The sequence below is a fragment of the Bufo bufo genome, chromosome 3 (genome assembly GCF_905171765.1).
Source record: "Bufo bufo chromosome 3, aBufBuf1.1, whole genome shotgun sequence".
NCBI lineage: Eukaryota > Metazoa > Chordata > Amphibia > Anura > Bufonidae > Bufo > Bufo bufo.
Window position 1 is genome coordinate 248,199,006 of NC_053391.1, and position 26,923 is coordinate 248,225,928.

At 44.8% G+C, this 26,923-nt stretch overlaps 1 protein-coding gene across 1 annotated transcript in view; it reads left to right on the top strand.

Moving 5' to 3' along the window:
- The window catches only part of LOC120995090 (glutathione S-transferase Mu 4-like), a 100,537-nt gene that overhangs the window by 29,022 nt on the left and 44,592 nt on the right, over positions 1-26,923 (top strand). Inside the window, exon 5 of the mRNA XM_040424083.1 lies at positions 3,627-3,727. Coding sequence (XP_040280017.1) covers positions 3,627-3,727 — 101 coding nt within the window. The remainder of the gene's footprint in view (positions 1-3,626; positions 3,728-26,923) is intronic.

Here is a 26,923-nt window from a genome sequence, read left to right on the forward strand (position 1 = left end):
ATTATAATGGAATTTATCCTGCATGGTGAATGCAAAAAAAACAAAAAAACTGAACTGCTGCTTTCTGCTTATTCACTACAAAAAAAACTAATAAAAAGCCAGCAAAAAGTTTTATGTACCCCAAAATGATACCATTGAAAACTACAAGTCATCCCGCACAAATCAAGCCCTCACGCAAAAATTTAAAAAGTTACGGGTTTTTCTTCTTTTAGAAAAAAAAGGGCTTTTATTGTAGAAACGTAGTAAAACGTAAAAAAATAAAATAAACTATATGTATTTGGTATCCCTGTAAACATACTCAGTGTAAAGTTATCCTGTTATTTGTGCTGCAAAATTTATAATGTAAAAACTCAGTGGCAGATTTGCTGTTTTTTCCCATTTACCTCCCAGAAAGAGCTAATAAAAGTTAATCATGCCTAAATGGCATGATTAAAAACTACTACTTGTTCCGCAAAACACAAGCCATCATACGGCTACATAGACAGAAAAATAAAAATGTTATAGCTCTTGGAAGGTGGCGATGGAAAAAAATCACCTGGTCTTTAACCACTTAAATACCTTTTTAGTTTTGCATTTTCATTTTTTCCTCCCTACGTTTCCAATGGCTTTTTAAATTTTACGTTCATATAGCCATATGAGGGCTTATTTTTTTCCGGGATAAGTTGTATTTTTTAAGGGCACCATTTAATTTAACATATCAGTTTTTGGAAAAGAGGAAAAAAATTATTTGTGGGGTTAAATTGAAAAAAAACAAAACACAATTCCGTCAAGGTGTTTGACCTCCTGGCGTTCACTGTGCCCTAAAAGTGACTTGACGTCCTTATTCTGCGGCTCAGTGTGAATACGACAATACCAAACTTGTATATTTTTTTTATTTAAAAAAAAAAAAAAACTTGGAAAAAATATCTAAATGTTCCTTTCATCACCATTTTCTGCCAGCCATAACTTTTTAATATTTCCATCTACAGAGCTTTTTTTGCAGGACGAACTGTAGTTTTTATTGGTACTATTTTTGTGGTACATACAACTTTTTGATCATTGTTATTCAGTTTTTTGAGGCAGGCAAAGATGACTAAGGCCTCTTTCACACTTGCGTTGTCCGGATCCGGCGTGTACTCCACTTGCCGGAATTACACGTCGGATCCGGAAAAACGCAAGTGAACTGAAAGCATTTGAAGACGCATCCGTCTTGAAAATGCGTTCAGTGTTACTATGGCAGCCAGGACGCTATTATAGTCCTGGTTGCCATAGTAGTAGTGGGGAGCGGGGGAGCAGTATACTTACAGTCCGTGCGGCTCCCGGGGCGCTCCAGAATGACGTCAGAGCGCCCCATGCGCATGGATGACGTGATCCATGCGACACGTCATCCATGAGCGTGGGGCGCCCTGACGTCACTCTGGAGCGCCCGGGGAGCCGCACGGACGGTAAGTATACTGCTCCCCCGCTCCCCACTACACTTTACCATGGCTGCCAGGACTTTAGCGTCCTGGCAGCCATGGTAACCATTCAGAAAAAGCTAAACGTGGGATCCGGCAATGCGCCGAAACAACGTTTAGCTTAAGGCCGGATCCGGATCAATGCCTTTTAATGGGCATTCATTCCGGATCCGGCCTTGCGGCAAGTGTTCCGGATTTTTGGCCGGAGCAAAAAGCGCAGCATGCTGCGGTATTTTCTACGGCCAAAAAACGTTCCGTTCCGGAACTGAAGACATCCTGAACGGATTTCTCTCCATTCAGAATGCATTAGGATAATCCTGATCAGGATTCTTCCAGCATAGAGCCCCGACGACGGAACTCTATGCCGGAACCCAACAACGCAAGTGTGAAAGAGCCCTAAATAGGACAAATCATCATGTTTTTAATTTTGTTTCCGTTACAGGAAATTTTTGTTAATATTTAGTTCAGACATTTTCGGACATGGCGATACCTGATCTGTTTATTTATTTTATTGTTTATACATTTTTAATGTAAAATTGGGAAAGGGGAATGATTAAAATTTTAATCCCTTCCCGACCAATGCCGTATTAGTATGGCACTGGCCGGGTCTTTAAAGATGGCACCCACTCCTGAGCAGAGCGGGCGCAATAGCCATGGGTGCGTCTGTTTCATTCAGCATCTGAGCGAGAGCGAACCTGAAAGCATGCACTTCTGGGTATGCTCCGGCTCCCCCATGTGGCAATCGGAGAAACTGGAGCTTGTATCCAGCAGCCCCTGTCCTAGAGAATGACAGGAGGTTGCTGCATAGTGTTTCCTATGGAGCTCTTGTCTGTAGCAGGGCTCCATAGGAAACTAGTAAATTTCTCCTAGACTCCAGTGCGCCTATGTGCACTAAATGTTCACCTCCCTATGTGCACTAAATTTCTTCACCAAGTTTTCTGTCTTAAAAGAAGATTATAATCTGTGCCGACTAGGGGCTGGCATATATTTCAGCCTAGGTGCACGAAATGCCAGAGCTGCGCCTAATTTATGACGAGGCGTAGCCTTCGGCAGCGTGTGGAGGTATAGTCCGGCATAAAATGCTGGTCTATGATAAATTTCCCCTACTGTGTTTGTTCGATTTGCTTATTTTTTTTTTATTTTCCTTGATGAAGTTTTCTATTAAAGGGCTTCTACCACCAGATTTGGTCCTATTTAGCTGACTGACACTAGAGATGTGCTAGTGTCAGCAGTCCATAACAGTGTTCTTACTTATCATCTGTCTGCTGCCGTTCACCTTAAAAACGTACTTTTATAGATATGCTAATGAGCCTCTAGGTGCTATGTGGGAATCATTAGCACCTAGAGGGCTCCGTCCACTCACCATCTCAGCCGCCCATCGCGTCTCTCCAGCCCGCCCCGCTCCTGTTGATTGACGTGAAACTTCTCAGTATCTCGTACCAATTCCCGTGCCTGCGCCGTGCGCTTCTGTATTCGGCGCAGGCGCAGTGAGTGAATGCCGCGCTCCTGGTGCCGGCTTCCTCACTGTAACGTTGTTGGCGCAGGCGCAGTGAGGAAGCCGGCGCCGGGAGAATACAGAAGCGCACGGCGCAGGCGCGGGAATTGGTAAGAGATACTGAGAAGTTTCACGTCAATCAACAGGAGCGGGGCGGGCTGGAGGGACGTGATGGGCGGCTGAGATGGTGAGTGGACGGAGCCCTCTAGGTGCTAATGATTCCCACATAGCACCTAGAGGCTCATTAGCATATCTATAAAAGTACGTTTTTCAGGTGAACGGCAGCAGACAGATGATAAGTAAGAACACTGTTATGGACTGCTGACACTAGCACATCTCTAGTGTCAGTCAGCTAAATAGGACCAAATCTGGTGGTAGAAGCCCTTTAAACTTTATTTACACAAAAACAGGCAAGCCTTAAAAAGTTGTGCTCTTATTGGTGACCATGTTATGGGTCTCTGGATTTGTAGAGACTGATATAAACCAGATCCTACACAAAATTTGGGGGGAATATCTGCATTTGGCCTGTCATGTTTGGCCATACCCTGTGGGGCAAGATTTTGGTTAACCAATCTTTTTCCTCCTGCTAAGAAGGCTAACAGGTGTGGGCAAGCCTCTGCTTGCTCCCTGCAAAATGGAAATGTGGGCTGTTAGGCAACTTCGAAAACTATTTGTGCTTTTGCTGTCTTTTACAGGTGGAAGCACTGAAAATGAAAAAACCTTTGTATCACTGTTTGAAAATGAAACCATGGATTTTCGCATGCAGATTGCTTTTCTTTCATATGACCCTCAGTTTGTAAGTAAAGCCTAGCTTTAGTGTTATGCAGAGAAACATTGCACAGGTTGTTTTGTTTTATAGACATAATTGTCGTGATTTATTTCAATAATATTAAGTAATTGTTGTAATGTACACTGTCATCAGAATCCATATGATAAGTGTCTGATTTTAGAAGCACAGCAGCTGTGGTGCTCTGTTAAACAACATTTCACTGTTGGGGATTCTCTTCACTGGAAATCTAAGACAATGCTTGTGATGGAGCACCAGTAATTTTCAGAATCTTGATTAATAAACTTTCCTCAATACAATATAGGGACAAATGTACTGGGAGTCTGGACTCAATCTTAATCATTGAATTCAGGTGTTTAACCCCTTAAGGACACAGCCTTATTTCACCTTAAGGACCAGGCCATTTATTGCAAATCTGACCAGTGTCACTTTAAGTGGTGATAACTTTAAAACGCTTTGACTTATCCAGGCCATTCTGAGATTGTTTTTTTGTCACATATTGTACTTCATGACACTGGTAAAATGAAGTAAAAAAAAAAAATTTTTTTTGCATAAAAAAAATACCAAATTTACCAAAAATTTGGAAAAATTAGCAAATTTCAAAGTTTCAGTTTCTCTACTTCTGTAATACATAGTAATACCCCCAAAAATTGGGATGACTGTACATTCCCCATATGTCTACTTCATGTTTGAATCATTTTGGGAATGCTATTTTATTTTTTGGGGCTGTTACAAGGCTTAGAAGTTTAGAAGCAAATCTTGAAATTTTTCAGAAATTTACAAAAACACAATTTTTAGGGACCACTACAGCTCTGAAGTCACTTTGCGAGGCTTAGGGCTCTTTCACACTTGCGTTGTTGTGTTCCGGCATAGAGTTCTATGCCGGAAGAATCCTGATCAGGATTATCCCCATGCATTCTGAATGGAGAGAAATCCGGAAAGGAACGTTTTTTGGCCGGAGAAAATACCGCAGCATGCTGCGCTTTTTGCTCCGGCCAAAAATCCTGAACACTTGCCGCAAGGCCGGATCCGGAATTAATGCCCATTGAAAGGCATTAATCCGGATCCGGCCTTAACCCCTTAAGGACGCAGGGCGTACCGGTACGCCCTATTTCCCGAGTCCTTAAGGACCAAGGGCGTACCGGTACGTCCTGACTTAAATTCGGAATTCCGGCGCCGCAGGGGTTAATCGGAACGGGACGCCGGCTAAAATCATTCAGCCGGCATCCCGTAACAACGCAGGGGGGGGTCATTTGACCCCCCCGTATCGGCGATCGCAGAAAACCGCAGGTCAATTCAGACCTGCGGTTTTCTGCGTTTCCGGTCCATTCGGGTGTCCTGTGACCCGATGAACCGGAAAAAGACTGCGATCGGTGGCGTAATTTTACACCACCTATCGCAGTCCGAGGATTTGGAGAGGCGGTGCTGGCCCTGGTGCTGAACGCCGCTGTCCAGGGTGCTGATTGGTGCAGGGGAGAGAGGCGCGAGATTCAAACTTCCTGCGCTCCTCTCTCCCCTCCTCTTCCTGTCCAGCACCCTGACCGTGCAGCACCGTCCAGAACGAGCTCCTGTGTCCCCCTAATCGCCATCCATCACCCTCCTGCACCCATCGCCACCCAGGTAGGTTAGGGTCAGTGAGGGAGAGGCACCGTTAGGCAGGGAAAGAAGGGAAAAGTTAGTTAGGAAAAAAAAAAAAAAAAAACTTTTATTCCAAACTTCCATCTATCCATCTAACCCTAACCCAGACCCCCCCCTGCCACTTGTCCCCCCCCACCCCCCACCAGCCCCCCTCCCCCACCCCACACCAGCCTCCCCCCTTCCTCACCACCACTTTTTTTTTTTTTGCGTGCGCTGACTGGCCGGCACTTTTTTGCGTCCGTCCAGTGTTAGCGCATCGCCCGCCCCACCACCCCACCGACCGCTGATCAGCGTTGTACCACTGATCAGCAAGTTTTAACTTTTTTTTTTCCTAACACTTGCCCTTTTTTTTTTGCCTTTTTTAGTACGTGAACACCCGTTGCCCCCACACACACGCACATAGAATAAAGGTTTCCACACACGCACACCTACACGCACACACACCCATGGCCCGCCGGATGTTCTCGGCCGAGGAGGCATACGCCCAGATTGCCTCCGACTCTGAGAGCCCCAGTGAGGATGAGGATGACCCCACATTCCTTTTGTCATCCGCATCCTCCTCATCATCATCGGATGACGATGAGCCACCAAGGCGGCGGAGACGCCGCCAGGCGGAGCCAGGGGCCCCACATGCTAGGGATCCTGTGGCCCACACTAGTACGAGCCGCCCTGGGGTTCGTACTGGTTTCCCGGCCCACCAAATAAGTCCACCGGAGCCCCCTGCCGATGAACTTAGCTGGTGTCCCCCAGTGGACTTTGAGCCTGAGATTCCGGATTTTGCTGGCAATCCTGGAATCCAGATTCCCACAGTGGGGTTTACTGAAATAGACTATTTTAGTTTTTTTTTCAGTAACCCACTGGTGAATTTGATGGTGGAGCAGACGAATCTGTACGCCCAACAGTTCGTCGCTCAAAACCCAGGCTCAGTTTTGGCTAGACCCGGTGGCTGGACGCCGGTCAGTGCAGCCGAGATGAGGACATTTTGGGGCCTCGTGCTGCATATGGGTCTAGTCCAAAAACCCAGTGTCAGGCAATACTGGAGTGGGGACGTCCTATACCAGACCCCACTGTACAGTATGGTCATGACACGTACACGGTTTGAGGCCATCCGGAAATGTCTGCATTATTCCGATAATGCAGCATGTCCACCCCGAGGTGATCCTGCCTATGACCGGCTGTATAAGATACGGCCGGTCATCGATCACTTTGGGGCCAAATTCATGGAGGCCTACGTACCTGGAAGGGAGGTCGCGGTTGATGAGTCTCTCGTTGCGTTCAAGGGGAGACTCAGTTTCCGCCAATACATTCCCACAAAGCGGGCGAGGTATGGCGTGAAGCTATACAAAATTTGTGAGAGTGCCTCAGGGTACACTTACAAATTTCGTGTGTACGAGGGGCGAGATTCCCGTATTCAACCCCCAGAATGTCCCCCCACTCTGGGTGTTAGCGGGAAACTCGTGTGGGACCTTATGTACCCACTGCTGGATAATGGTTACCACTTGTACGTGGATAACTTTTATACCAGCATTCCCTTGTTCAGGTCCCTTGCCGCCAGATCCACGTTCGCTTGTGGGACCGTGCGGAAAAATCAACGCGGCCTCCCTGCCTACCCCCTCCAGGTACCTATCCCCAGGGGTGAGACCCGTGCCCTTACCAGTGGAAACCTGTTGCTGGTCAGGTATAAGGACAAGAGGGATGTCCTTATGCTGTCCACAATCCACGGTAACGGCACCACCCCTGTCCCTGTGCGAGGTACCGCGGCAACGGTCCTCAAGCCCGATTGTATCGTCGACTACAATCGGTATATGGGAGGAGTTGATCTCTCTGATCAAGTCCTCACGCCATATAACGCCATGCGCAAAACCCGGGCATGGTACAAAAAAGTTGCGGTCTACTTGGTACAGGTTGCCATGTACAACTCTTTTGTACTATCCCGAAGCGCTGGCAGCACAGGGACATTCCTCCAGTTCTATGAGGCAGTCCTCAAAGACCTGATCTTTTCGGACCGGGAAAGAGCAGGCCGGAGTACCTCGGGAATTGGAGGCGCCCGGATCGTCCCTGGCCAACACTTTCCAGGTGTGGTCCCCCATACTGGAAAGAAGGGACGAACCCAAAAAAAGTGCAGAGTGTGTCGCAGGAGGGGGATACGGAAGGACACCACTACTCAATGTGACACTTGCCCCGATCATCCGGGCCTCTGCATTATCAATTGCTTCAGGGAGTATCACACTTCCATGGAGTACTAAATTTTTATAATCCTCAACAGTCCACTAGAGAACATAAAACACTATGGCTCTCAGACTTTGGAGACACGGAAACAATTTTTCTTTCCCCAAAAAATATTAGTTTTAGAGCAGGCATCCTCAAACTGCGGCCCTCCAGATGTTGTAAAACTATAACTCCCAGCATGCCCAGACAACCTACAGCCATCAGCAGGGCATGGTGGGAATTGTAGTTTTACAATATCTGGAGGGCCGCAGTTTTAGGATGCCTGCTTAGTGTCTCCAAAGTCTGAGAGCCATACATATTGGGCATCGTCGCGTGCGTAAAAGTCGTCGCTATAAAAATAACTTTTGACCAAACGCCTCGGATGAACGGTGTTAAAAATATAAAATAAAAACTGTGCCAAAACACCAATTTTTGGGCAAAATTTCAATTTGAATCCATTTTGCCGGTAATAAAGCAAGGGTTAACAGCCAAACAAAACTAAATATTTATTGCCCCGATTCTGTAGTTTGCAGAAACACCCCATATGTGGTCGTAAATGGTTATATAGCCGCACGGCAGGGCATAGAACGAAGGGAACTCCATATGGTTTCTGGAAGGCAGATTTTGATGGACAGTTTTTTTTTTGACACCATGTCCCATTAGAAGCCCCCCCTGATGTAGCCTAGACTAGAAACTCCAAAAAAGTGACCCCATCTAAGAAACTACACCCCTCAAGGTATTCAAAAGTTACTTTACAAACTATGTTAACCCTTTAGGTGTTCCACAAAACCAAATAGTGAATGTAGAAACAATTTTAGAATTACATTTTTTTGTTACATTGCCTCAAAAAAGAGTAATATAGAGCAACCAAAAATCAATTTTACCCCAAAAATAGTCCCAAAACAACAACCACCTTATCCCGTAGTTTCCTAGATGGGGTCACTTTTATGGAGTTTCTACTCTAGGGGTGCATCAGGGGGCTTGAAAGGGTACATGGTGTCAATAAACCAGTCCAGCAAAATCTGCCTTCCAAAAATGACGTTCCCCTTCTTCTATGTCCTGCCGTTTAGCCAAATAGTAGTTTACGACCACATATGGGGTGTTTTTGCAAACTACAGAATCAGGGCAACCCATTTTGAGTGTTGTTTGGCAGTTAACCCTTGTTTTACTCCTTGAAAAAATTGATTATATTGGAAAATTTTCCAAAAAATATAAATTTCAAAATTGTTTCTCCATCTGCCATTAACTCTTGTGGAACACCTAAAGGGTTAACAAAGTTTGTAAACCCAGTTTTGAATACCTTGAGGGGTGTACTTTCTTAGATGGAGTCACTTTTTTGAAATTTCTATTCTAGGGGTGCAACAGGGGGCTTCAAATGGGACATGGTATAAACAAAACCAGTCCTACCAAATCTGCCTTCCAAAACCCATATGGTGTTCCCCTCCTTCTATGTGCTACCGTTCGGCCAAACAGTAGTTTACAACCACATATGGGGTGTTTATGAAAACTACAGAATCAGGGCAACCCATTTTGAGTGTTGTTTGGCAGTTAACCCTTGTTTTACTCCTGGAAAAAATTGATTATATTGGAAAATTTTCCAAAAAATATAAATTTCTAAATTGTTTCTCCATCTGCCATTAACTCTTGTGGAACACCTAAAGGGTTAACAAAGTTTGTAAACCCAGTTTTGAATACCTTGAGGGGTGTACTTTCTTAGATGGAGTCACTTTTTTGAAATTTCTATTCTAGGGGTGCAACAGGGGGCTTCAAATGGGACATGGTATAAACAAAACCAGTCCTACCAAATCTGCCTTCCAAAACCCATATGGTGTTCCCCTCCTTCTATGTGCTACCGTTCGGCCAAACAGTAGTTTACGACCACATATGGGGTGTTTTTGCAAACTACAGAATCAGGGCAACCCATTTTGAGTGTTGTTTGGCAGTTAACCCTTGTTTTACTCCTGGAAAAAATTGATTATATTGGAAAATTTTCCAAAAAATATAAATTTCAAAATTGTTTCTCCATCTGCCATTAACTCTTGTGGAACACCTAAAGGGTTAACAAAGTTTGTAAACCCAGTTTTGAATACCTTGAGGGGTGTACTTTCTTAGATGGAGTCACTTTTTTGAAATTTCTATTCTAGGGGTGCAACAGGGGGCTTCAAATGGGACATGGTATAAACAAAACCAGTCCTGCCAAATCTGCCTTCCAAAACCCATATGGTGTTCCCCTCCTTCTATGTGCTACCGTTCGGCCAAACAGTAGTTTACGACCACATATGGGGTGTTTTTGCAAACTACAGAATCAGGGCAACCCATTTTGAGTGTTGTTTGGCAGTTAACCCTTGTTTTACTCCTGGAAAAAATTGATTATATTGGAAAATTTTCCAAAAAATATAAATTTCAAAATTGTTTCTCCATCTGCCATTAACTCTTGTGGAACACCTAAAGGGTTAACAAAGTTTGTAAACCCAGTTTTGAATACCTTGAGGGGTGTACTTTCTTAGATGGAGTCACTTTTTTGAAATTTCTATTCTAGGGGTGCAACAGGGGGCTTCAAATGGGACATGGTATAAACAAAACCAGTCCTACCAAATCTGCCTTCCAAAACCCATATGGTGTTCCCCTCCTTCTATGTGCTACCGTTCGGCCAAACAGTAGTTTACGACCACATATGGGGTGTTTTTGCAAACTACAGAATCAGGGCAACCCATTTTGAGTGTTGTTTGGCAGTTAACCCTTGTTTTACTCCTGGAAAAAATTGATTATATTGGAAAATTTTCCAAAAAATATAAATTTCAAAATTGTTTCTCCATCTGCCATTAACTCTTGTGGAACACCTAAAGGGTTAACAAAGTTTGTAAACCCAGTTTTGAATACCTTGAGGGGTGTACTTTCTTAGATGGAGTCACTTTTTTGAAATTTCTATTCTAGGGGTGCAACAGGGGGCTTCAAATGGGACATGGTATAAACAAAACCAGTCCTGCCAAATCTGCCTTCCAAAACCCATATGGTGTTCCCCTCCTTCTATGTGCTACCGTTCGGCCAAACAGTAGTTTACGACCACATATGGGGTGTTTTTGCAAACTACAGAATCAGGGCAACCCATTTTGAGTGTTGTTTGGCAGTTAACCCTTGTTTTACTCCTGGAAAAAATTGATTATATTGGAAAATTTTCCAAAAAATAGAAATTTCAAAATTGTTTCTCCATCTGCCATTAACTCTTGTGGAACACCTAAAGGGTTAACAAAGTTTGTAAACCCAGTTTTGAATACCTTGAGGGGTGTACTTTCTTAGATGGAGTCACTTTTTTGAAATTTCTATTCTAGGGGTGCAACAGGGGGCTTCAAATGGGACATGGTATAAACAAAACCAGTCCTGCCAAATCTGCCTTCCAAAACCCATATGGTGTTCCCCTCCTTCTATGTGCTACCGTTCGGCCAAACAGTAGTTTACGACCACATATGGGGTGTTTTTGCAAACTACAGAATCAGGGCAACCCATTTTGAGTGTTGTTTGGCAGTTAACCCTTGTTTTACTCCTGGAAAAAATTGATTATATTGGAAAATTTTCCAAAAAATATAAATTTCAAAATTGTTTCTCCATCTGCCATTAACTCTTGTGGAACACCTAAAGGGTTAACAAAGTTTGAAAAAACAGTTTTGAATACCTTGAGGGGTGTAGTTTCTAGAATGGGGTCATTTTTGGGAGGTTTCTATTATCTAAGCCTCACAATATGACTTCAAACCTGAACTGGTCCATAAAAAGTGGGATTTTGAAGATTTCTGAAAATTTCAAAATTTGCTTCTAAACTTCTAAGCCTTGTAACATCCCCAAAAAATAAAATATCATTCCCAAAACAATTCAAGCATGAAGTAGACATATGGGGAATGTAAAGTCATCACAATTTTTGGGGGTATTACTATGTATTACAGAGGTAGAGAAACTGAAAATTTGAAATTTGCTAATTTTTCAAAATTTACGGTAAGAATTGTATTTTTTTATGCAAAAAAATTAACTTTTTTGACCCAATTTTAGCAGTGTCATGAAGTACAATATGTGACGAAAAAACAATCTCAGAGCGGCCTGGGTAAGTCAAAGTGTTTTAAAGTTATGAGCACTTAAAGTGACACTGGTCAGATTTGCAAAAAATGGCCTGGTCCTTAAGGTGAAAATGAGCCCGGTCCTTAAGGGGTTAAGCTAAACGTCGTTTCGGCTTTTCTGAATGGTTACCATGGCTTCCAGGACGCTAAAGTCCTGTTTGCCATGGTAAAGTGTAGTGGGGAGCGGGGGAGCAGTATACTTACCGTCCGTGCGGCTCCCGGGGCGCTTCAGAGTGACGTTATGGCGCCCCACGCGCATGGATGACGTGCTCACATAGATCACGTCATCCATGCGCATGGGGCGCTCTGACGTCATTCTGGAGCGCCCCGGGAGCCGCACGGACGGTAAGTATACTGCTCCCCCGCTCCCCACTACTACTATGGCAGCCAGGACTTTAATAGCGTCCTGGGTGCCATAGTAACACTGAACGCATTTTGAAGACGGATCCGTCTTCAAATGCTTTCAGTTCACTTGCGTTGTTACGGATCCGGCGGGCACCTTCCGCAAATGGAGTGCACGACGGATCCGGACAACGCAAGTGTGAAAGAGGCCTTACATAATAGAAACCACCCAAAAATGACCCCATTCTATAAACTACACCCCTTAAGGTATTCAAAACAGATTTTACAAACTTCGTTAACCTTTTAGGTGTTGCACAAGAGTTATTGGCAAATGGGGATGAAATTTTAGAATTTCATTTGTTTGCCTAATTTTCCATTTTAACCCATTTTTTTCCACTAACAAAGCAAGGGTTAACAGCCAAACAAGACTGTGTATCTTTATTGCCCTGACTCTGCCGTTTACAGAAACACCCCATATGTGGTCGTAAACTGCTGTACTGGCACACGGCAGGGCGCAGAAGGAAAGGAATGCCATACGGTTTTTGGAAGGCAGATTTTGCTGGACTGTTTTTTTTGACACCATGTGCCATTTGAAGCCCCCCTGATGCACCCCTAGAGTAGAAACTCCAAAAAAGTGACCCCATTTTAGAAATTACGGGATAGGGTGGCAGTTTTGTTGGTACTAGTTTAGAGTACATATGATTTTTGGTTGCTCTATATTACACTTTTTGTGCGGCAAGGTAATAAGAAATAGCTTTTTTGGCACCGTTTTTTAATTTTTTATTTACAACATTCATCTGACAGGTTAGATCATGTGGTAATTTTATAGAGCAGGTTGTCACGGACGCGGCGATACCTAATATGTATACAATGATTTCATTTTTAAAACCAAAAAAAGTTTTAGGGTCTCCATAGTCTAAGAGCCATAGTTTTTTCAGTTTTTGGCCGATTATCTTAAGTAGGGTCTAATTTTTTGCGGGATGAGATGACTGTTTGGCACTATTCAGGGGTGCATATGACTTTTTGATCGCTTGCTATTACACTTTTTGTGACATAAGATGACAAAAAATGGCTTTTTTTACACCGTTTTTATTTTTATTTTTTTACGGTAGTCATCTGAGGGGTTAGCTCATGTGATATTTTTATAGAGCCGGTCGATACCTAATATGTATACTTTTTTTATTTATGTAAGTTTTACACAATGATTTCATTTTTGAAACAAAAAAAAATCATGTTTTAGTGTTTCCATAGTCTAAGCCATAGTTTTTTCAGTTTTTGGGCGATTATCTTGGGTAGATACCAAGATTTTTGCGGGATGAGATGACTGTTTGATTGTTACAATTTTGGCGTACATGCGACTTTTTTGATCACTTTTATTACCTTTTTTGGGAAGTAAGGTGGGCAAAATTTCAATTTCATCATAGTTTTTTATTTTTTATTTTTATGGCGTTCACCGTTCGGGTAAAGTAACATGACCGTTTTATAGATCAGGTCGTTATGGACGCGGCGATACCAAACATGTGTAGGAAATTTTATTTTTCCATTACGCCCCATGAAAGTTCCTGTTTCCTGTCCGGAAGGGGGAGGATCTCTCACAGGTGCTGTACCTGTGAGAGATCCTCCCCCTTCCGGACAGGAAACAGGAACTTTCAAGATCTTTAAATTGGTCCCTTGCCTTCCACTGCTCAGTTCTTTCCTGTTTCCTGTCCAGGGACAGGAGGATTTCTTTCCAGGTCTATTTTTCGGCTGCAGGACCTCTAGGGTTAAAGAGAAACCTAGTGGAGGTACCTGTCGGCGTAAGTCTCCACTAGGAGCCGCTGAGAAGCCCGGTGTCTGCTGTTTTTTTCCCTTCTTCGGTAGCCATGGGGAGATGCCTGTAGCTGCCTTGTGACCCTGCCTGCCGGCGAAGTTGCGGCGTGAGGGGGGAGGTACGTCTTCTCCTCTCATTGAGGCTGGCTGAGCTGGGCGTGCGCGTCACACCGGAAGTGACTCGTGCGTTCCACCGGCTGGAAGGGGGAGGACCTTAACATGGCGGGCGCTGCGCGGCCCATTTGAAAAAGGGAACGCCGGCCAGCCAGCGTGGAGGGAGCAGCAGCAGGCAGATACTGACCGGATGCCAGGCGGCACCTACAGCCCTCTATTGGCCCCCCTTGAAGCAGCATTATCATGCAAGAAGAAGGGGAAGTATGTCAGCATGGTACTCCTGGGGGTAAGAGGGGTTAACCCTAAAGCTTCCCACAAAACGAGAGCTAAGGAGTGTGGAATTTGCAAGCGGAAGTTGGATCCGTCTTACCCCAAAACATGTTGTCAACCATGTCTGGATAATGCCTGGTTAGTTGCAAAGTATCCAAGATTTAGTAAAAAATGAAGTCCGTTCTTCTGTGGAGGAGCTTAAAAAATCCCTGCCTAGCTCATCCAGACATAAGAGGGCCCAGGCGATAGTGGAGGATACCATGGACTCTGGGTCTGAGGAGGGCGCTATTGCAGACTCAGATTCCTCCTCTGAGGATTTGACAGGGAAGCCGTTATTTAGAGCGGAAGATACGGATCTATTATTGAAGGCGGTTAGATCCACGATGGAGCTTGAGGAAGAAAAGGAGTCCAGGTCTAGACCAGAGCTAATGTTTGAGAGCCTAAAGCCTAAAAAGTCTAGGGTGTTCCCCATTCAGGACTGTATCAAGGACGAAGATAAATAAGAAGTCAGCTCTCCCGATTGAGGATTTAGGGTCCCTTAAAGATCCCATGGACAAAAGGGCTGATGCATACTTAAGGAAGAATTGGGAAGCTTCTACTTCTGCCTTTAAACCAAATATAGCGACTACCTCGGTGGCAAGGTCATTAAAGCTCTGGTTGGAGGAATTAGAGTCTCATATAGAGAACAAGACTCATAGGGATCAGCTGCTGGAGGCTATACAACTATATCCAGTGCGGTGGACTTTATCTCTGATGCCTCCGCTGACGCATTGAGGCTTTCCGCTAGCTCGGCTGCACTGTCCAATTCAGCCAGAAGGTCGTTATGGTTGAAGGGGTGGAAGGGCGATGTAGCTTCAAAATCTAAGCTTTGTGCCCTCCCTTGCCAAGGAGATTTTCTGTTTGGGTCAGCCTTAGATTATATTTTAGATTAGGCATCTGATAAGAAAAAAGGATTTCCAGCACCGTCCTTTCCTAAACAGGGGAAGCCGTTTCGGAGTAATGAAAGAAGGAAAGGTTTTGGGGATCAAAAAAAAAGGAGGGAGTGGAGATCTGATAAATCAAAAAGTGTGTTGTTTGAATAAACTGTCAGATGAAATGCTGAATGCTGAAATAAATTCGCCATTAAAAGTGTCCTGTCTGACCCAGGAAGAAGTACAACAGCGACTTAAAAAAATCAAAATAGACAAATCGCCAGGACCGGATGGCATACACCCCCGTATCCTAAGGGAATTAAGTAATGTCATAGCCAGACCCTTATTTCTGATATTTGCGGACTCTATACTGACAGGGAATGTCCCACAGGATTGGCGCATGGCAAATGTGGTGCCAATATTCAAAAAGGGTCCAAAAACAGAGCCTGGAAACTATAGGCCGGTAAGTTTAACATCTGTTGTGGGTAAACTGTTTGAAGGTTTTCTGAGAGATGCTATGTTAGAGCATCTTATGGGAAATAAGCAAATAACGCCATATCAGCATGGCTTCGTGAGGGATCGGTCATGTCAAACTAATTTAATCAGTTTCTATGAGGAGGTAAGTACTAGACTTGACAGCGGCAAATCAATGGATGTCGTGTATCTGGACTTCTCCAAAGCATTTGACACTGTACCTCATAAAAGGTTAGTATATAAAATGAGAATGCTCGGACTCGGAGAAAACGTCTGTAAGTGGGTAAGTAACTGGCTCAATGATAGAAAACAGAGGGTGGTTATTAACGGTACATACTCAGATTGGGTCACTGTCACTAGTGGAGTACCTCAGGGGTCAGTATTGGGCCCTATTCTCTTCAATATATTTATTAATGATCTTGTAGAAGGCTTGCATAGTAAAATATCAATTTTCGCAGATGACACTAAACTGTGTAAAGTAATTAACACTGAAGAGGACAGTATACTACTACAGAGGGATCTGGATAGATTGGAGGCTTGGGCAGATAAGTGGCAGATGAGGTTTAACACTGAGAAATGTAAAGTTATGCACATGGGAAGGAATAATGCAAGTCACCCGTACATACTAAATGGTAAAACACTCGGTAACACTGACATGGAAAAGGATCTAGGAATTTTAATAAACAGCAAACTAAGCTGCAAAAAACAGTGTCAGGCAGCGGCTGCCAAGGCCAATAAGATAATGGGTTGCATCAAAAGGGGCATAGATGCCCGTGATGAGAACATATTCCTACTACTTTACAAATCACTGGTCAGACCACACATGGAGTACTGTGTACAGTTCTGGGCTCCTGTAAACAAGGCAGACATAGCAGAGCTGGAGAGGGTCCAGAGGAGGGCAACTAAAGTAATAACTGGAATGGGGCAACTACAGTACCCTGAAAGATTATCAAAATTAGGGTTATTCACGTTAGAAAAAAGACGACTGAGGGGAGATCTAATTACTATGTATAAATATATCAGGGGGCAGTACAGAGATCTATCCCATCATCTATTTATCCCCAGGACTGTGACTGTGACGAGGGGACATCCTCTGCGTTTGGAGGAAAGAAGGTTTGTACACAAACATAGAAAAGGGTTCTTTACGGTAAGAGCAGTGAGACTATGGAACTCTCTGCCTGAGGAGGTGGTGATGGTGAGTACAATAAAGGAATTCAAGAGGGGCCTGGATGTATTTCTGGAGTGTAATAATATTACAGGCTATAGCTACTAGAGAGGGGTCGTTGATCCAGGGAGTTATTCTGATTGCCTGATTGGAGTCGGGAAGGAATTTTTTATTCCCCTAAAGTGAGGAAAATTGGCTTCTACCTCACAGGGTTTTTTTTGCCTTCCTCTGGATCAACTTGTAGGATGACAGGCCGAACTGGATGGACAAATGTCTTTTTTCGGCCTTATGTACTATGTTACTTAATCCAGACCTCAAACATCAAGTTCCACTCAACAATGACGCCAGACTCCAAGTAGGCGGTCGTCTTTCTTTATTTTTTCCGGCCTGGCGAAATATTACCGCAAGCGCCTGGGTAAAGGATATTGTAAAGGTAGGCTATCGCCTAGACTTCAAGAGACTACCACCCAGGACATTCAAAATTACTTCATTAAACCAAAATTCTCCAAAACAGGTGGCACTTTCGGAGGAAATAAACAACCTCCTGGAAAAGGCAGTCCTTGTTCCAGTCCCAAAGGACGAACAAGGAGAGGGTTTTTATTCAACCCTATTTCTGGTCCCCAAGCCCAACCGCACGTTCAGGCTGATAATAAATCTGAAGGGTCTCAACCAGTATCTGTCCTACCAGAAATTCAGGATGGAATCCATCTCCTCCACGGTCCTCCATCTGTTCCCCAACTGCGTGATGGCCTCAATAGACATAAAAGATGCCTACTATCACGTGCCCATTCATCCTTTGTCCCAAAGATACCTGAGGGTAGCAGTGAAGATGGGAGAATCAATCATCCATTTGCAGTTCAGAGCACTTCCTTTTGGGGTATCACAGGCGCCGAGGCTCTTCACAAAGCTGATGGCGGAGGTAATGGCAGAAGTAAGAAGGTCAGACATCATTATAATCTCATACCTGGACGACCTTCTCTTGGTAGGGCAGTCCCCAGAGCTGTTGAAATCTCAGATACAGAAGGTCCTGGGGATCCTGATGAGCCTGGGCTGGTTAATAAATTGGGACAAATCATCCCTGGTTCCAACATCCAAATGCGTTTTTCTAGGCATCCTATTAGATTCTCAGACACAGAAATCTTATCTTCCGGCAGACAAGAAGGAGGGTATTCAGCAGAAGATTAGGTCTTTCAGCAAAACCAAGGAAGTCTCCCTAAGGAAAGCTATGTCTATTCTGGGTCTGATGACGGCTTGTATTCCGGCTGTGAGGTGGGCCCAATTCAGGTCCAGAATACTTCAATGGCTCATTTTGTCCAAATGGGACGGGAGGTCGCTATCCCTGGATCACAAGATTGTGGTCCCGGGGTCAGTAACCCTGTCCCTAGCTTGGTGGCTAAAAACTTCGAACCTCAGTCAGGGGGTAGAGTGGGTGAGACACGACCCCTTAATAATAACCACCGATGCAAGTCCTTGGGGATGGGGGGCCCATTCAGTTTTGGGGTTTTTCCAAGGTCCTTGGTCAAGAAACCAGAGTGCTCAGTCCCAAAATGCCAGGGAGTTAAAAGCAGTCCTGTGCGCACTAAAGGAAAGTCTCCCATTTTTGTCTCAAAAACATGTCCGGATCCTATCAGACAACGCCTCGGTGGTAGCTTATATAAACAAACAAGGGGGAACAAGATCCTATCAACTAATGCAGCTGGCATCCAGGATTTTCTTGTTAATACAGGGGAAGGCTCTTTCTCTCTCAGCGGTTCATTTGAAAGGCTCAGAGAATCACCAGGCAGACTTTCTCAGCAGACACAGATTCAGTCAGGCGAATTGGTGTCTGAATCAGGAAGTGTTTCACCAAATACAGGCCCTATGGGGATCCCCTACAATAGATCTATTCGCCTCGGTGGAAAACAAAAAGTGCGAAAAGTTATTTTCTCTCAGCAGGGAGGATCAGTCGATAGGCACAGATGAGCTCTCACAGACATGGGGGAAGGGCCTAGTCTATGCTTTCCCTCCCATTAGCCTATTGCCCAGAATGATCCAGAAGATCAGGGGGGAACAGGCAACAGTGATACTAATAGCACCATTCTGGCCAAGAAGAGTCTGGTTTGCTTGGTTGAGGAGATTATCAATAGTCGATCCCTGGGTGCTTCCAGAAAGACAGGACCTATTATATCAGGGCCCTCTACATCATCCGGAAGTCAAGAACCTCCACCTGACAGCTTGGATTTTGAGAGGTCATTCTTCAGGTCTAGAGGCCTATCAGAACAAGTCATTGGGACTCTCCTAGCTAGTAGGAAAAAAGTCACCTCCGAAATCTATCTGAGGGTATGGAAAACCTTCCTTTGGTTTGCAGGTCCAGCCTTAGACTTGAGCTCACCCAACATCCTGTTAATTTTAAACTTTTTACAGGAAGGCCTTAACAAAAAGCTTAAACCCAGCACTCTCAAGGTACAGGTCTCGGTACTGAGTGTCCTGTTTGACTTTCGCTTGGCTACTCAAAGGTTCATTAAAGGATCCTCTAGACTATGTCCTATAGTTAAATCTAAGTCAGCCCCATGGGACCTTAACCTGCTTCTTTCTGATCTAACCAAGGCTCCGTTTGAGCCTCTGGGGGACATCCCCTTAAAGATGCTGTCCTATAAAACCGTATTTTTAGTGGCCATTACATCTGCCAGACGAGTAGGAGAGATATCCGCTTTGTCCTCTTCCCCACCATATTCTCAGATTCTGGAGGATAGAATTGTTTTCAAACCGGATCCTGCATTCCTGCCCAAAGTAGTGTCGGTATTCCATAAGTCTCAGGAAATAGTTCTCCCTTCCTTTTGTCAGGACCCAAAGAATGAAGGAGAAAGATCCTTTCATGCTTTAGCTGTTAGAAGGTGTGTCTGTGCATATTTAGAGTCTACGAAGGGCTTTAGAAAAACCCTGCAGCTCTTTGTTCAGTTTCAGGGTCAGAACAGGGGCTCAAAAGTTACAAGCCGTACCTTAGCCAAATGGATCAAGAGAGCGATAGGTCTGGCATATTCACTATCAGATTGTCAGGTCCCTTCAGATTTTTCAGCCCATTCCATCAGGGCAGTAGCCTCTTCCTGGGCAGAAAAAGGGTGCGCTACCAGGGCCGGACTGGGACAAAAAATAGGCCCGGGCATTTTTGACTGAGCAGCCCAATCACATGACCCCCAACAGGCCCCACCCCCTTGCAGTCTAGGGGCGGAGCCAAAACCGGAAGCACAATTGAGAGGCAGGGCCAGCCACCAGTAAGATGGGAAGGCTTCAGCCAACACACAAGCTTCTTTGGGGGTCCCCAGGTGACATTAGGGGAGTTAGTACGATCCGGCCACCTAATCCGGCAGAAAATGCAAGGAATCGACTGGACATGAAGCACAGCATGCAGTGGTTCATGTCCCGCTGATTCTCTGCATTGTTCCCAGATTGTGGCCGGATCTCTGATTATAGTTAATAGGGCTGGCGGGCATTCTGTCTGCATCCAGCAGTGCCGGATCCAGTGAATTCTCAGCTGAAACAGCCTGCCAGGATCACTAACGCAGATGTGAAAGTAGCCTAATACAGCGCCCCATACCTCTTATATCCAGTGACGTCTCCTCTGATGTAGATGTTCTCTTTCTTCATCTTCTCCATTCAGACCAGACCACCGTGATAATTTCTTTCAGCCATCTCACGTCTCTGCAGAGTTTGACAGACATCTTAGTATCCTACTTTTCCATCATCCTCCAATTAACATCCCATCATGCACCCCCAATACTGAGAAGCTGTGCTCCCCAAAACTATACCTCAAAAAGAACTGTGCTAAGCTGATGCTGTGCCAGGGTGCCCCAAAAGTAATGGTGCTCCCAAAGTCCCAACAATAGTAATTATTTCTTTGCCAGAGTGCGTTTAGTAGTAATATTGCTCCTACAGTGCCCCCAACAGTAATTGTGTCCCACAAGTAATAATGCTCCCATAGTCCCCCAGTTGTAATAAAGCCCACCATAATGCCCCGATAGTAATAATTCTCTTTATAATGTGACAGTAGAACCCCCCTCCCCTTATAATGTGCACCAGTACAAAAAATGCCCCGTTGTGTGGCAGTAAAAAAAGAAATACCTCCTCTTAGTGCCCCCAGTAGAGCCAATGTCCCCAGAGTGCCCTCATGTGTTCCAATGACCCGTACTGTGTTGAGCTTAGGTGCCCATAGTGACCTTATAATTTGTGCCAGTATAAAATACTCCTATATAGTCCCCCCAGAAGATGCCCCCATAGTGCTCCTTCCCCGTCTCCATAGTGCCCTCCATAATGTGGCACTATAAAATGCCCCTATAGACTGCCCCACATAGATACCCCCATAATGCTCCTTTCCTCCCTTCCCCATAGTGGCATCAAAATGGGTACCAGTATTAAATGCCCCTATATAATGCCCTCATAGTGCTCTTGTCCCCCACTTCTCCATAGTGCCCACCTATAATGCGTGCCAGTATATAGGGCCCCCAGTAGATGCTCCCATAGTGCTCCTTCCCCTTTTCTCCATAGTGCCCCCCCATAATGTGCCAGTATATAGGGCCCCCATAGTGCTTCCCCTCTTCTCCATAGTGCCCCAGTATTGTGCCAGTATATAGGCCCCCCATATTGTGCCAGTATATATGGCCCCATAGTGCTTCCCCTCTTCTCCATAGTGCCGACCCCCCCATATTGTGCCAGTATATAGGACCCCATAGTGCTTCCCCTCTTCTGGATAGTGTCCCCCCCATATTGTGCCAGTATATAGGGCCCCATAGTGCCCCCCCATATTGTGCCAGTATATAGGGCCCCATAGTGCTTCCCATCTTCTCCATAGTGCCCCCCCATGTTGTGCCAGTATATAGGGCCCCATAGTGCTTCCCCTCTTCTCCATAGTGCCCCCCCATGTTGTGCCAGTATATAGGTCCCCCCATATTGTGCCAGTATATATGGCCCCATAGTGCTTCCCCTCTTCTCCATAGTGCCGACCCCCCCCCCCATATTGTGCCAGTATATAGGGCCCCATAGTGCTTCCCCTCTTCTGCATAGTGCCCCCCCCATATTGTGCCAGTATATAGGGTCCCATAGTGCTTCCCCTCTTCTCCATAGTGCCAACCCCCCCCCCCCCCCCTATATTGTGCCAGTATATAGGGCCCCCACCCCCCTTCTTGCCACAGTATAGTATAAAATTTAATAATAAAAACAATAAACTCATATACTTACCTCCATGCTGCTGTCAGCAATGCGATGCAGGCCTCTTCCGGCCTGTGTGCCGTGCTGTACGGCTCGGGCAGCGCGCGCGATGACGTCATCGCTCCGCCTGCGCCGGCCTCTGATAGGCTACAGGCCTAGTGCCTGTAGCCTATCAGAGGAATGGGCAAGGGAGACGCCTCTCCCCTGCTCCATTCATCTGTATCGCTGTCCTGAGGACGGCGATACAGATGAATATGGAGATGAGCGCTTCCACAATGGAAGCGCTCATCTCCACTCCTGCCCGGCTGCTGCCACATTAACCACCTCAGCCCCCAGTGCTTAAACACCCTGAAAGACCAGGCCACTTTTTACACTTCTGACCTACACTACTTTCACCGTTTATTGCTCGGTCATGCAACTTACCACCCAAATGAATTTTACCTCCTTTTCTTCTCACTAATAGAGCTTTCATTTGGTGGTATTTCATTGCTGCTGACATTTTTACTTTTTTTGTTATTAATCGAAATTTAACGATTTTTTTGCAAAAAAATGACATTTTTCACTTTCAGTTGTAAAATTTTGCAAAAAAAACGACATCCATATAGAAATTTTGCTCTAAATTTATAGTTCTACATGTCTTTGATAAAAAAAAAATGTTTGGGTAAAAAAAAAATGGTTTGGGTAAAAGTTATAGCGTTTACAAACTATGGTACAAAAATGTGAATTTCCGCTTTTTGAAGCAGCTCTGACTTTCTGAGCACCTGTCATGTTTCCTGAGGTTCTACAATGCCCAGACAGTACAAACACCCCACAAATGACCCCATTTCTGAAAGTACACACCCTAAGGTATTCGCTGATGGGCATAGTGAGTTCATAGAACTTTTTATTTTTTGTCACAAGTTAGCGGAAAATGATGATTTTTTTTTTTTTTTTTTTTTTTTTCCTTACAAAGTCTCATATTCCACTAACTTGTGACAAAAAATAAAAACTTCTATGAACTCACTATGCCCATCAGCGAATACCTTGGGGTCTCTTCTTTCCAAAATGGGGTCACTTGTGGGGTAGTTATACTGCCCTGGCATTCTAGGGGCCCAAATGTGTGGTAAGGAGTTTGAAATCAAATTCTGTAAAAAATGACCTGTGAAATCCGAAAGGTGCTCTTTGGAATATGGGCCCCTTTGCCCACCTAGGCTGCAAAAAAGTGTCACACATCTGGTATCTCCGTACTCAGGAGAAGGTGGGGAATGTGTTTTGGGGTGTCATTTTATATATACCCATGCTGGGTGAGAGAAATATCTTGGCAAAAGACAACTTTTCCCATTTTTTTATACAAAGTTGTCATTTGACCAAGATATTTATCTCACCCAGCATGGGTATATGTAAAAAGACACCCCAAAACACATTCCTCAACTTCTCCTGAGTACGGGGATACCAGATGTGTGACACTTTTTTGCAGCCTAGGTGGGCAAAGGGGCCCATATTCCAAAGAGCACCTTTCGGATTTCACTCCTCATTTTTTCCTGAATTTGATTTCAAACTCCTTACCACACATTTGGGCCCCTAGAATACCAGGGCAGTATAACTACCCCACAAGTGACCCCATTTTGGAAAGAAGACACCCCAAGGTATTCCGTGAGGGGCATGGCGAGTTCCTAGAATTTTTTATTTTTTGTCACAAGTTAGTGGAAAATGATGATTTTTTTTTTTTTCATACAAAGTCTCATATTCCACAAACTTGTGACAAAAAATAAAAACTTCCATGAACTCACTATGCCCATCAGCGAATACCTTGGGGTCTCTTCTTTCCAAAATGGGGTCACTTGTGGGGTAGTTATACTGCCCTGGCATTCTAGGGGCCCAAATGTGTGGTAAGTAGGTAAATGACCTGTGAAATCCGAAAGGTGCTCTTTGGAATGTGGGCCCCTTTGCCCACCTAGGCTGCAAAAAAGTGTCACACATCTGGTATCTCTGTATTCAGGAGAAGTTGAGGAATGTGTTTTGGGGTGTCTTTTTACATATACCCATGCTGGGTGAGATAAATATCTTGGTCAAATGCCAACTTTGTATAAAAAAATGGGAAAAGTTGTCTTTTGCCAAGATATTTCTCTCACCCAGCATGGGTATATGTAAAATGACACCCCAAAACACATTCCCCAACTTCTCCCGATTACGGAGATACCAGATGTGTGACACTTTTTTGCAGCCGAGGTGGGCAAAGGGGCCCATATTCAAAAGAGCACCTTTCGGATTTCACAGGTCATTTTTTACAGAATTTGATTTCAAACTCCTTACCACACATTTGGGCCCCTAGAATGCCAGGGCAGTATAACTACCCCACAAGTGACCCCATTTTGGAAAGAAGAGACCCCAAGGTATTCGCTGATGGGCAAAGTGAGTTCATGGAAGTTTTTATTTTTTGTCACAAGTTAGTGGAATATGAGACTTTGTATGAAAAAAAAAAAAAAAAAAAAAATAAGCATTTTCCACTAACTTGTGACAAAAAAAAAAAAATTCTAGGAACTCGCCATGCCCCTCACGGAATACCTTGGGGTGTCTTCTTTCCAAAATGGGGTCACTTGTGGGGTAGTTATACTGCCCTGGCATTTTCCAGGGGCCCTAATGTGTGGTAAGTAGGTAAATGACCTGTGAAATCCTAAAGGTGCTCTTTGGAATATGGGCCCCTTTGCCCACCTAGGCTGCAAAAAAGTGTCACACATGTGGTATCGCCGTATTCAGGAGAAGTTGGGGAATGTGTTTTGGGGTGTCATTTTACATATACCCATGCTGGGTGAGAGAAATATCTTGGCAAAAGACAACTTTTCCCATTTTTTTATACAAAGTTGGCATTTGACCAAGATATTTCTCTCACCCAGCATGGGTATATGTAAAATGACACCCCAAAACACATTCCCCAACTTCTCCTGAGTACGGCGATACCAGATGTGTGACACTTTTTTGCAGCCTAGATGCGCAAAGGTGCCCAAATTCCTTTTAGGAGGGCATTTTTAGACATTTGGATACCAGACTTCTTCTCACGCTTTGGGGCCCCTAGAATGCCAGGGCAGTATAAATACCCCACATGTGACCCCATTTTGGAAAGAAGACACCCCAAGGTATTCAATGAGGGGCATGGCGAGTTCATAGAAATTTTTTTTTTTTGGCACAAGTTAGCGGAAATTGATATTTTTAATTTTTTTCTCACAAAGTCTCCCGTTCCGCTAACTTGGGACAAAAATTTCAATCTTTCATGGACTCAATATGCCCCTCACGGAATACCTGGGGGTGTCTTCTTTCCGAAATGGGGTCACATGTGGGGTATTTATACTGCCCTGGCATTCTAGGGGCCCTAAAGCGTGAGAAGAAGTCTGGAATATAAATGTCTAAAAAATTTTACGCATTTGGATTCCGTGAGGGGTATGGTGAGTTCATGTGAGATTTTATTTTTTGACACAAGTTAGTGGAATATGAGACTTTGTAAGAAAAAAAAAAAAAAATTCTGCTAACTTGGGCCAAAAAAATATCTGAATGGAGCCTTACAGAGGGGTGCTAAATGACAGGGGGGTGATAAATGACAGGGGGGTGATCAATGACAGGGGGGTGATCAATGACAGGGGGGTGATCAATGACAGGGGGGTGATCAATGACAGGGGGGTGATCAATGACAGGGGGGTGATCAATGACAGGGGGGTGATCAGGGAGTCTATATGGGGTGATAACCACAGTCATTGATCACGCCCGTGTAAGGCTTCATTCAGACGTCCGGATGCGTTTTGCGGATCCGATCCATCTATCAGTGCATCCGTAAAAATCATGCGGACATCTGAATGGAGCTTTACAGGGGGGTAATCAATGACAGGGGGGTGATCAATGACAGGGGGGTGATCAGGGAGTCTATATGGGGTGATCACCACAGTCATTGATCATGCCCCTGTAAGGCTTCATTCAGACGTCCGGATGCGTTTTGCGGATCGGATCCATCTATCAGTGCATCCGTAAAAATCATGCGGACATCTGAATGGAGCTTTACAGGGGGGTAATCAATGACAGGGGGGTGATCACCACAGTCATTGATCATGCCCCTGTAAGGCTTCATTCAGACGACCGGATGCGTTTTGCGGATCCGATCCATGTATCAGTGCATCCGTAAAAATCATGCGGACATCTGAATGGAGCTTTACAGGGGGGTAATCAATGACAGGGGGGTAATCAATGACAGGGGGGTGATCAGGGAGTCTATATGGGGTGATCACCACAGTCATTGATCATGCCCCTGTAAGGCTTCATTCAGACGTCCGGATGCGTTTTGCGGATCCGATCCATCTATCAGTGGATCCGTAAAAATCATGCGGACGTCTGAATGGAGCTTTACAGGGGGTTGATCAATGACAGGGGGGTAATCAATGACAGGGGGGTGATCAGGGAGTCTATATGGGGTGATCAGGGGCTAATAAGGGGTTAATAAGTGATGGGGGGGGGGGGGTGTAGTGTAGTGTAGTGGTGCTTGGTGCTACTTTACTGAGCTACCTGTGTCCTCTGGTGGTCGATCCAAACAAAGGGGACCACCAGAGGACCAGGTAGCAGGTATATTAGACGCTGTTATCAAAACAGCGTCTAATATACCTGTTAGGGGTTAAAAAAAACACATCTCCAGCCTGCCAGCGAACGATCGCCGCTGGCAGGCTGGAGATCAACTCTCTTACCTTCCGTTCCTGTGAGCGCGCGCGCCTGTGTGCGCGCGTTCACAGGAAATCTCGCGTCTCGCGAGATGACGCGTATATGCGTGACTGTGCGCAGCGCTGCCACCTCCGGAACGCGATCCTGCGTTAGGCGGTCCGGAGGTGGTTAATAAAAAGCAAGGGACCAATTTAAAGATCTGGGAAGTTCCTGTTTCCTGTCCGGAAGGGGGAGAATCTCTCACAGGTGCTGTCATGGGCTCATGGAAAACATATTACCGGTAAGAGTAATTGAAGTAGTTTTCATTTTTAATCAA